General features: G+C 50.0%; 1 protein-coding gene across 2 annotated transcripts; it reads left to right on the forward strand.

The window, feature by feature from the left end:
* The first annotated feature begins 5 nt into the window (after window positions 1–5).
* Pigt (phosphatidylinositol glycan anchor biosynthesis class T) lies at window positions 6–9790 on the forward strand. Of its 2 annotated transcripts, none has more exons than XM_048349499.1 (12): window positions 6–226; window positions 368–545; window positions 2780–2907; window positions 3226–3326; window positions 3483–3569; window positions 4040–4127; window positions 4236–4333; window positions 4426–4591; window positions 5427–5627; window positions 8088–8253; window positions 8363–8446; window positions 9104–9788. In XM_048349499.1, the coding sequence occupies exons 1-12, from the start codon at window positions 40–42 to the stop codon at window positions 9354–9356; spliced, it is 1737 nt and encodes a 578-aa protein (XP_048205456.1). In that variant the 5' UTR covers window positions 6–39; the 3' UTR covers window positions 9357–9788. The 2 variants fall into 2 exon arrangements, with proteins under 2 accessions (XP_048205456.1, XP_048205455.1); XM_048349498.1 differs by having other exon boundaries at window positions 7–226; window positions 4426–4588; window positions 5421–5627; window positions 9104–9790.
* Window positions 9791–11502: the final 1712 nt, after the last annotated feature.

Below are 11502 nucleotides of genomic sequence, written 5' to 3' on the forward strand. Positions count from 1 at the left end.
GGCAGTGGGCAGTGCCGGGAGGCGGAAGCAGCCGCGGCCATGGCGGCCGCCATGCCGCTCTGTGTTCTGTTACTGCTGCTCCTGGGCCCGGGCACCTGGGGTCGTGCACAGCCTTCTCGCGACAGCCTGCGGGAGGAGCTTGTCATCACCCCGCTGCCCTCCGGGGACGTAGCTGCCACATTCCAATTCCGTACACGCTGGGATTCGGAGCTGCAGCGGGAAGGAGGTGAGGTCCGGCCCGAGAACGTTCTGTGGCACCTGCTGGCGCCTGGGCAAGCGCCGGTGCCTCGGGGTGGGGCGCCATCACCCGGTGGGGTCCCGTCTGGTGGGCGTCACCACTCAGCTGCTCACTCGCTCTCTTCTCCAGTGTCTCATTACAGGCTCTTCCCCAAGGCCCTGGGGCAGCTGATCTCCAAATACTCTCTGAGGGAGCTGCACCTGTCATTCACGCAAGGCTTTTGGAGGACCCGCTACTGGGGGCCACCCTTTCTGCAGGCCCCTTCGGGTGCAGAGCTCTGGGTCTGGTTCCAAGACACTGTCACTGAGTAAGTGCCCACCTTAGGTGCTGTTGGGGGCTGTCCTGAGGGCTAGCGCTTAGGGTAGGCCGAGATCCCATGCTCTAGAGCTGGCTTTGGAAGTAAGACATGCCATCACCACTGAGTAGCTTTCTTTACTTTGTAAAGGGGATTTCCTCCCCCTAAATACCTTCAGATGTGAGTCTGAAATGCACGTGTATTTACCAACAGTGACAGTTCTTACTTTGGATGTAAAGACATAGCAAATGGGCAACTTTTTAACAGATAATTCATTCATTAAAAAAAGTAAGTACTATCCCTGCCAAACATGATATGTGGACTAGAATTGGCCTGCAGGAAGAGGGGCTTGAGACAGGTTTCACTATGTAGCCCAGGCTGGCCTCAAACTCAGTGACCCTCTTCCTCAACCTCCTGAGTGCTGGAATTACAGTGTATGACACTGTATCAGGTTGTTCCTTTTCTTTTCCAGGCCGGATCTCATTATGTAACTCAGGCTGGCCTTAAACTTGTTGAAGTTCTCCTACTTAGCCTCCTGTCTTATGTCTGCTTTGCTGGTAATGTCTCCCTTAGCTCACCATTGCCTATGCTACAGAGCTGATACTTCAAATTCTAGTGCCTGTTAAGTTTTATGGGTTTTATTATTATTACAGAGAATAGGTCTCCTGATATTTAAGAAAACAACACCTACTTTTTACTTGTAGTCAGGGTCTTACAACATATTAGACAGGTGCTCTGCCACGGAGCTACATCTCTATCCCAGAAACACCTCATTTAATTTGATGTTTGTATAGAGTCTTTGAATGGTTATTTTTCCTTTGCTCAGTGAGATTTTTAAATATAAGGTTTCGAGGGTAGAACCAGGACTAACCTTCATTCCCAGCATATTCAAAGGGCACAGTCCGTTATTTTTGCCAGCTGAGCACACTCAGGGAAAAATCAGTGAGCTGATATCAGCCCCAAAATGTGAGACATTTTTCATGGTGTGGGAGGTGGTCGGTCTCCCAGACTAGTCTTTGTCAAATTACTCACAACCTAGTTGAAGAGAAAAGGTGCCTAGGATAAGATGTTGTTGCTACCTAACCATCTTCCATCAGGGACCTAGTGAGAGGTTTGGGTATTCCGAACCACAGCAGCACAGGGGAGCTTATATTTGTGGAGAAGAGGAAAGTTTTCCTGGAGGAGGAGCCTAGGACTAGAGCGGACCCTTCAAGGTAGGCCGAGAGAGAGTGGACAGGGCATTCCCAGCAAGGAGAACTATCAGAGCAGTGATCCGTAAGCACACAGGAACATCAGCAGGAGATCAAGGAAGAGGGGATTGAGAGGATCATGAGACCAGAAAGTGGACTGAGTAAGGGCAATGGTGTTCTAACTCTGTCCTCCAGCTAATTGCTCAGAATGCATCTCCTCACCAACATCCCACATTGAGGGTTCCATCTCACCTAGTAAGATTGCCAGCATCACAAATTTGAACAAGAACAATTTCTGGCAGGTATGCAGGGAAAAGGAACCCTATTACACTCCGACAGTTTGGAGATTCCTTAAAAAAAACTGAAAATAGAATTTCCTTATGATCCAGCAGTACCACTCTTGGACATCGTTACCGGTCAGGATACAGTAAAGACACTTGCATGTCCATGTTCATTGCTGCATTGTTCAAAATAGCCTCGTTATGGAAACAGTCCAGATGCCCTACAGTGGACGAATGGATCGAGAAAATGTGGTACACATCCACAATGGAATTTTACTCATCCATTAGAAAGAATTATATTATGTCATGTGCAGGGAAATGGATGGGCTTAGAAAAAAAAATAAGTGACTCAGAGAGGCAAACAACACGTGTTTTTTCTTATATGTGGAAGCTAGATTTAAAATACAAGCATTCATGATAACATATACAGGGCTCTATGCATTTGGACACAAACCAATAAAGGATGGTATCTTTAAGGGAGGAATCTAAAGGTATAACTCCTCTGAACAACTAATGTACTTTTTATCAAAATGAATACCAGGAAGTGGAAACATGCTTCGTGAGGAGGTCAAAGGGGAAGCACAGGAAGGGAGGGAAGGAAGGGTGAGCAAATGTAACATTAGAGCACCTGCCTTGCAAGTAGGAGGCTCCAGTACCCCAGCCCTTTCCTCAGAAATGTAGCCTGTTCTCTTGAGCTTGATGTCTCACTGTGGGCTTTGCACGAGGAAGCAGAGGTAGCCCCCAGCACAGTGAGCATGTTTGTGTCTCTCCCCAGTGTGGACGAATCTTGGAAGGAGCTCAGTAACGTCCTCTCAGGGATCTTCTGTGCCTCTCTCAACTTCATTGACTCAACCAACACAGTCACTCCCACGGCCTCCTTCAAACCCTTGGGGCTGGCTAATGGTGAGATAAGCCCCTTCCACCTTTTTCTTTTGCCTGGTACCTGCCCAAACCCTTGCCTCCTATCTCCACAGTTCCTTCTTCTAATGCCTGGGCTTGATCCTGAACCCTGGGGATGCAGGTCCCAGAAGAAGGCTCCCCAAGACTGCTGTCTCTGCATTGCCTTCTCCCCAAGGCAGGGGGAGTCCCACCCCAAAATGGGTTTTGAGGGGGGGGCTCAGCGGGTGCTAACGTATGGGGAGTCAGAAGAGTATCTCTGGAGTGTAGCTACTGAGGGGCAAGGATCTGAGGCCACCCTCGATACACCTCTGTCTTCTGCAGACACTGATCACTATTTCCTGCGCTATGCCGTGCTGCCACGGGAAGTTGTCTGCACTGAGAACCTTACTCCGTGGAAGAAGCTCTTGCCCTGTAGTTCCAAGGTGAGTGGGCTCAGTAGAGGGTGGGAACCCTAAAGAGGAGATAGAACCAACAGAGGCCTCTCCAGCCTAGCAACCAGGGTGTATTTATGAGTCTGCACCCTATGCTAGGTGCTCCACACAGGGTGCTGATCCTTCATCTTTTCCCACCTCCTCCAGGCAGGCCTCTCAGTGCTACTGAAAGCTGATCGCTTGTTTCACACCAGCTACCACTCCCAGGCTGTGCATATCCGCCCTATCTGCAGAGTAAGTCATGGGGAATGGAGATAGGGGCGTGGAGAGTAGGTGCAGAAGGTAAGGATTGGCTCAGGCTAAGTGAGTAGTAAGTGGCAGAAGTGATGCTGCCTTGTGGGATATTGCCCATGTATCGGGAAAATTGAGCCGTTGTCTGGGGAGCACTCCATAAACTGGTGTCACAGGGCACTGAGATTTAGAGTGGCAGCTCTGTAAATGAAACTCCTGGCTCAGTCACTGGCCAACTGGCACGACCTTGAGTGAATCATTTCATTTCCCTGGGCCTCTTCCCCTCATCTGTCCCAGGAGAATAATTGGAGACTCAGCTTCTGAGGTTGTTGGCATAGTTCATCAAGCTGATGCACATAAAGCTGTCTGTCCAGGGTGAATTCCTCATAAATGTCCAGGGCAAATCCAGCCAAAGATGTGAAGATGAGAGACTGTGTCCAGGCCGAGTCCTTGATGCCCTCTGACCCTTGTAGGATGCACGTTGTACCAGCATCTCCTGGGAGCTGAGGCAGACCCTTTCTGTTGTATTTGACACCTTCATCACAGGGCAGGGGATGAAAGGTAAGCTATCTTGACAGCTCATCTCTGTCTACCTGTCGCAACCCTGCCCTACCCATGTGTCCAGGCTCATCCCCCAGCCTCTGCTCAACCCTGCTCTTTGCTTCTCAGACTGGTCCCTCTTCCGAATGTTCTCCCGAACTCTCACAGAGCCCTGCCCTCTGGCTTCAGAGAGCCAAGTCTATGTGGATATCACCGGTTACAACCAGGTACCAAGGTGTCCAGCCCCATGCACACACCTTCTTCCCCAAAGCCAGCTCTCTCCGCTGCTTGCTTCTTAAGCCTGCCCTTGTATTCTCAGAGCAATGAGACACTGGAGGTGAACCCGCCTCCCACTGCCACATACCAGGATGTCATCCTAGGATCCCGCAAGACCTATGCTGTCTATGACTTGTTTGACACGACCCTGGTCAATAATTCCCGAAACCTCAACCTCCAGTTCAAGTGGAAGAGACCCTCAGAGACCGGTGAGTGAAGGGATGGGCCCTGTGCAGCAGGGTCCAGAGATTTCTTGGGGAAATACTCACCTATGTCTTTGTTATAAGGTCATAGGGTCATACTTCACACCCAGATCTCTGTAGTCATGGGATCTTGGTTCTAACCCTGCCTTTACCAAGCTCTGTGATGTTAGGGCAGGGTCCTAACCCCACTGAGCCTTAGTGTCCTGAACTGCAGCACAGTGGACTGGATGTAAAATATGGAGTCTATTTATGCATTCATTCAACTAATTAGATATGCTTGAATTCCTGCTATGCACCAGGCATGGAGTGGTGAGAAAGTCAGAAGACACAGAGGTCAAGAAACGGTGTGGCTAGGGAAGCATCAGTTACTTGTATTTAGTATTGCCAAGGGAAGTGGCAGAGCACCTCATTTGGATTGGGAAGGAGCACAGTGCTGGGCACATAAGCTCTTGGTAATAGTAATCCCCTTTCCGTTGCTTGTATCTGTGGAAAACAAGGGTAATTAAGAGCCAGGTCGCTCAGATCGAATGGGAAAGTTTTCTCCCAGCTACTCCCTGGCTTGGGACCCCAAACACGGTCCAAGGGCCCCTTTAAGAACAACTAAGGGGGCTGGGAATGTGGCCTAGTGGCAAGAGTGCTTGCCTCCTACACATGAAGCTCTCGGTTCGATTCCCCAGCACCATATATATGGAAAACGGCCAGAAGGGGCGCTGTGGCTCAGGTGGCAGAGTGCTAGCCTTGAGCGGGAAGAGGTCAGGGACGGTGCTCAGGCCCTGAGTCCAAGGCCCAGGACTGGCCAACAAACAAACAAACAACTAAGGGTTGACTTTTCTCTCTGCAGAGGCCCCGCCAGTTCCCTTCCTGCATGCTCAGCGGTACGTGAGTGGCTACGGGCTGCAGAAGGGAGAGCTGAGCACGCTGCTGTACAACACCCACCCTTACCGGGCCTTTCCCGTGCTGCTTCTGGACGTGGTGCCCTGGTACCTGCGGCTCTACGTGCACACCCTCACCATCACCTCCAAGGGCAAGGAGAACAAACCAAGTAAGGAGCTGAGTCTCACCCCAGACCCCTCAGGCCTCCCTGGTTCCTTCTCTCCAGTGTCCATAGCCTGTCACTTCTCAGGGTCATTCCTGAACTATGTCTAGAGTTGGGAGTCATTTGAAAAGTGGGACTAGGGGCTGCACTAGGCCAGATTGAGGAGTAACTGACTGAAGTAAGAACAGTTAAAACACATGCTACTGATGCTTCTCAGGAGGACCATTACCTGTGGGCACATCCTGTGTTTCATAAAGACAAGATAAAGACTTAGCCAAGAGAAACAGGTCGTGGGAACTAAAAAGGTGACAGGGCTGAGGTGGTGTTTTTTCATTTCCTTGGGAGGGTAAAGAGGTGCCATTGGAAGATTTTTTAGCTTCTGCTGTTTTTCTAAGGTGGTATTCGGATTTACTGAGAGCTTCCTATTAGGTGCCTGGCATAACACTAAACTTGTTTTTCTTTGGTGTAGGGGAGGCTGATAAGGAAGAAACACTTCTTAAAGAGGCCGTACCACCATATCTCAGTGGCCAGATACGGTTCCAGTACTTCTATTGTATTGCCATACTTTCAAACCTCTAGTTAATAGTTTTATTTATTTTCAGTACCATTATTTGTACCACCTTCAAAATCTGTATTTCAAACATCCTGCTTAGGTACCCTGTATATTTTTATGTTTGTCCAGTGTTTTACCTTTTACTTTGGAGAATTTTGAACATCTACCCAAACAGTAAGTGGAGATAACCTTTGGTAGTTTCCTGTCACTTTAATGTTTTTCCCCACTGGTCCTGGGGCTTGAACTCAAGACCTGGGCACTGTCCCTGAGCTTATTTTGCTCAAGGCTAGTGCTCTACTACTTGAGCCACAGCTCCACTTCCAGTTTTTTGGTAGTTAATTGGAGCTAAGAGTCTCAGAGATTTTCCTAACTGGGCTGGCTTTGAATTGAGATCCTCTCATCTCAGCTTCCTAAGTAGCTAGGATTAAAGGTATGAGCCATCGGTGTCTGGCTCATACTCAGCAATTTTAAATTTTATTTTAAAAATTATCTTTAAGTAGTTGCATACAGGGGTTTTAGGTCAACTCCTATCACTTTTTTTTTTTTTTTTTGGCCAGTCCTGGGGCTTGGACTCAGGGCCTAAGCACTGTCCCTGGCTTCTTTTTGCTCAAGGCTAGCACTCTGCCACTTGAGCCACAGCGCTACTTCTGGCCATTTTCTGTATATGTGGTGCTGGGGAATTGAACCCAGGGCCTCATGTATATGAGGCAAGCACTCTTGCCACTAGGCCATATCCCCAGCCCCTCCCATCACTTTTATTCATGGACTCTTTTCATTTTTTCTCTCTATCCTCCCTTTGCCCTCTTCCTTTCCCCTCTCCGTATTTGCCTTTTCCCCTTTCTCTGTTCCTCCTCTTTCTCTGCCCCCTCTTTCTCTTTCCTGTATCTTCTTTCATCTCTCTCCTCCTGTCCCTTCCTCCCTATCCCTTCTCTCCTTCCTTCTCCCTTTCTCTCACACTGGGGATTGAACCCAAGGCCTCATGCGAGGCAAGGTTGCTGAGCTATAACCCCAATCAGAAGCCTCTTTTAATCTATAACAATTCAGTTCACATGCTTTTTTTTTTAATGTGCTATTTTATTTGTTGAAGAAAATAGGTCATTTATTGCATAGATATGTCCTACTTTCTAGATTTGTCCTTGTGCTGGTGTTGAATATGTCCCTCATTCTCTTGTATTTCTTGTGCATTAGGGGTTAGATTTAGAAACTTGATTAGATTTTTCTTCTTTATTTTTGGCCAAAATTCCCAAGTGATTCTGTGAACTTCGTCTGTGTCACATCAAGCATTTGGTGTCTAGTGCCCTAGTTTTAGCCATGTGAAGATTGATTAAATAGTCTACAGAATTTTTTTTTTTCCTCCTGTTCTGAGGTTTTGAACTCAGGGTTTTATGCTTGCAAAGCAGCCATCCTTGCTGCTGAACCATGCCTCCAGTCCTGAGTTTTGTTCATTATTTCTTCGGTAGGGTCTTGCTTCTTGCCAGGGCCTACCTCTGGGCTTGATCTACCTGTGTTAGGCTTCCTCATAGCTAGGACGACAGATATGCACTGGTATGCATCCTTGAGAAGGGATCTTATGAACTTGGATTTACCCAGGCTGGCCTTGAACTGTGATCCCAATGACCTCATCCTGCCAAGTAGTTAGGACTATAGACCTGAGCCACAAATCCTCAGCATCTGCTGTATTCTTCACAAGCCTCTCTTGACCTGGGGTTGCTGGTCCTGGGATTGCTGCCCTAGAAACACATTCTCCCTTTTCTGAGACCCTGTTTCCTTCCCTATCCAGCCTACCTCCCATGATGGGCCCAGAGTCTACCCTGGTAGACGTCTAGGTTGTGGCCACCAAGGAAAGTAGTAGGAATTGGACTGGTTGTGTGGCCGTAACAAACAAGGTCTGGGTGGCCCTTGCCTGCTTCCAGGTTACATCCACTACCAGCCTGCTCAGGATCGGCAGCAGCCCCACCTCCTGGAGATGCTGATTCAGCTGCCGGCCAACTCAGTCACCAAGGTCTCCATCCAGTTTGAGCGGGCCCTGCTCAAGTGGACCGAGTACACGCCAGACCCCAACCACGGCTTCTATGTCAGGTGGGGTCCACCTCCAGACGCCCTCACCCTCCTGACCCACTCTGTGCCTTGTGCCCTTTGGCCAGGAAGCCAGTGAGGAACACAGGCCTTTTTGTTTGCTTCTCTGCAGCCCATCGGTCCTCAGTGCCCTTGTGCCCAGCGTGGTGGCAGCCAAGCCCATAGACTGGGAAGAGAGCCCTCTCTTCAACACCCTGTAAGTGTGAACACACCTTTCTGGTGGTCCTCAGCTGCCTGCTGGGCGTTAGACAGGTGGTCAGGCCTCTGCAGGGTAGGTTGATGGAGCTGTTCCCTCTTCCAGTCCTCACAGAACTCCTAGTGGCCTATGAAATGGGTGGCGATTTGCTAAAATGGTTCTGAAGTGCTTCTAGAATAAGCAGATGAAAATTGCAGTACTGATGGCCTACATTTACTCACAGATCCACTTAACAAATAACCACGGAGCACTTGGTACATTGTGGGCACTGCAGAGAACACCAGACGTGCCTCTGCCCTGTCTGTGCTCACGGTCTAGATGTCAGACTGTTGTGGAGGGAAGGGTGTGAGTGAGTGGAGATGGAGTCAGTGGACTATTTAGGAAGGCTTCTTTAAGGAGAGCTATTTAGGTTGAGCCTAGACTGAGAAACAGGCAGCCCAGTAAAGACAAACTTTCCTCCGTTTGGCCACTGCTCATTCTCTGGTCCTGCATGTGCGTGTATTGAGCTTTCCTGTAAGACGCCTTCCTTGAAAGGCTTCAAGGCTAGAAGAGCTCTGGAAGTCCTTTGGGTATAGCACGGGTTCCGTGCAACGACATAGTAAGGCTGGGGTGATGGGGTGAGCCCCCATGCCTCACCCGACCCTCCCCACCCACCAGGTTCCCAGTCTCCGATGGTTCCAGCTACTTCGTGCGACTCTACACAGAGCCACTGCTGGTGAACCTGCCCACGCCGGACTTCAGTATGCCCTACAACGTGATCTGCCTCACATGCACTGTGGTAGCCGTGTGCTACGGCTCCTTCTACAACCTCCTCACCCGGACCTTCCACATCGAGGAGCCCAGCAAGGGTGGCCTGGCCAAGAGGCTGGCCAACGTCATCCGGCGGCTCCGTGGTGTCCCTCCACTCTGAGGCGCTCCCTCTTCAGCAGCTGCAGCTGCTCCCCTCCCGTAGAGGGGCCAAGATAATTCCTGGGGCTCTTTCTGCCTGTGTTCTCTCCAGAGTTGGCTTTCGAACCAAGCTACCCCTGGGCCAGGCCAAGGCCTAGGGTTGTGTGGTCCGTCTGGTAGTCATGAACCACATGTGATATTTAAATTTAAATTAACTTAAAAATGTATTTCCCCTGCTGCAGTGGCCACACTTGAAGTGCTCAGTCTGCTTTGGACAGCCCAGAATAACATTCCCATCGTTGCAGGAAGTTTTCTGGGGAGCACTGACCTGGGTGACAGGGCGTGTGGAAGTGTTTGTATCACTGTTGGGGGTGAGATTTACTTATGGAATAAAAAGTGGCTGCTTGCTGGGCACCAGTGGCTCACACCTGTAATCCCAGCTACTCAGGAGGCTGAGAGTGAGGATCACGGTTCATAGCCAGCCTGGGCAGGAAAGTCCGTGAGATTGTTATCTCCAGTGAACCACCAGAAAACCAGAAGTGGCGTTGTGGCTCAAAGAGCTGAAGAGCTCAAGGACAGCTCCCAGGCCTACTGTTCAAGCCCTACAACCTACCAAAAAAAAAAAAAAAAGGCTGCTTTCCTTGTCCTTTGCCTCCTCCCACTGAAGTTTAGGCTTAGGGCCTGTTTGTTGGGTGCCCCTCCACTATTTCCTCCCACCCCTGTCAGAAATTCCTTCTCCTTATCTTCTGCTCCCCTTCTTGCCCCACCCTGCTCTGATCATAGTTCCCAGAACTCCCTGGCTTTGGCCGGCCATGCTGTAATCCTACTCCATTACCTTGGAAATGAATTCTACTTTTGGGGGGCCCTGAGAAACACTACCCATCCCCAAGGAGAAAAGGGAGAGGCAGGAGTGGTTCTCTAATTGTAGTGTGTCTAAGCATCACTTGGTCTCTACTGTGAGCTTGCATAAATAATGTGGCCTCGTCTTTGAATGTTTTACAGGCTCATCAGGAGTTTGGGTTGTGGGTGGTCTATCCACAGGACCACCCACAGGCTTCTAAGCCAAACCTGTCCCTACCCACCTTCCCTGCTTATTATATAACCACAGATTCCGGTAAAATTGGTCCTTAGGCAGTCCTCCCCCGCTTTCATCTTGTCTTTTCCTGGCATACTTGGCATCAAACTGAGTTCCCTTCCACCCCTCGTCTTAGTTCTCCCATCGTGGCTCCCCCCGCGCCCCAGCTGCCTGGCTCACTCACAAGTCAGGTGAGATGTTGCGTCCTCTAGAAGTCTTCCCTGACACACTGCTGCAGGTGTCCCCTGCAGCCCCCCTGCTGCCCTCCCACTACCTTGCCATGCCCCTTATTAACCTGGTGGCGTCATTGTCCAGGTATTGACTTTGTGTTTCTGGAGGCTTGGGCCCTGTGTCATCAGGACCCGGCCCCTCTTCACAATGTGCTACCAGTGCCCTAGGCAGCAGATGTCTGGATGGATGTGCACCATTCTGGCTCCGGATCTGGGCTCCAGGGTGGGAACGTGGCATGGGACATCCAGCAGTGAGACATAGGGCTAGTGCGAGTGTCTTTGTGACCCATTTGGGTCACCTCAGGCAGGTTCTGTGACCCTTCAGAGCTGAGCGGATGCGTGTGCATGCCTGTGGGTGAAAGGTCATGAGCGAAAGCAAGTTGGTCAAGATGCTTTTCTGCATTTTCACCCCCAGCAGGAAAGAACAGGCTGTGAATAGGGTAAGAATGCAGTGGGGGAATATGAGGGCTTGTCTGCTAAGTCACCTGGTGCCTGGATGGCTTTTATGGGCCCCCACTGTCTCCCCGACCCCCACCAAGCCGGTACCTAGGAACCACTTCTGCTACCATGTCCTAGGGTATCCACACGCTGACTGCCTGGATTTCTATATCCAGTGGCCTGCTTGGCACCCCCATTTGGATATCTAAAGGCATCTCAGGGTTTAAAGTTTCTAAAACTGAACTTGAGGCATTCTCCATTCCCAAACCTGTCCATCTATAGTCACCGTGGTCAGCAGCTACTCATCCTATCTTTCCATCTGCCCAGAGCCCACACCTTTGAGTCATCCTTGATCCTTTCCCACACCTTGAAGGCACCTTACCCTCAAAGTATCCAAACTGATCTTTTTTTACCACCGCCCATCA

Source organism: Perognathus longimembris, chromosome 6 (genome assembly GCF_023159225.1).
Source record: "Perognathus longimembris pacificus isolate PPM17 chromosome 6, ASM2315922v1, whole genome shotgun sequence".
In the NCBI taxonomy this organism is placed as follows: domain Eukaryota; kingdom Metazoa; phylum Chordata; class Mammalia; order Rodentia; family Heteromyidae; genus Perognathus; species Perognathus longimembris.

What these genes read in the sequence shown, in the direction of transcription:
- Pigt (XM_048349498.1), top strand. Translation starts at nt 40, where the DNA reads ATGGCGGCCGCCATGCCGCTCTGTGTTCTGTTACTGCTGCTCCTGGGC. An exon ending in CACAGGGCAGGGGATGAAAG is followed by an intron (nt 4,128 to 4,235) that starts GTAAGCTATCTT and finishes TTTGCTTCTCAG; the next exon opens with ACTGGTCCCTCTTCCGAATG. An exon ending in AGCCCTCTCTTCAACACCCT is followed by an intron (nt 8,447 to 9,103) that starts GTAAGTGTGAAC and finishes CCCACCCACCAG; the next exon opens with GTTCCCAGTCTCCGATGGTT.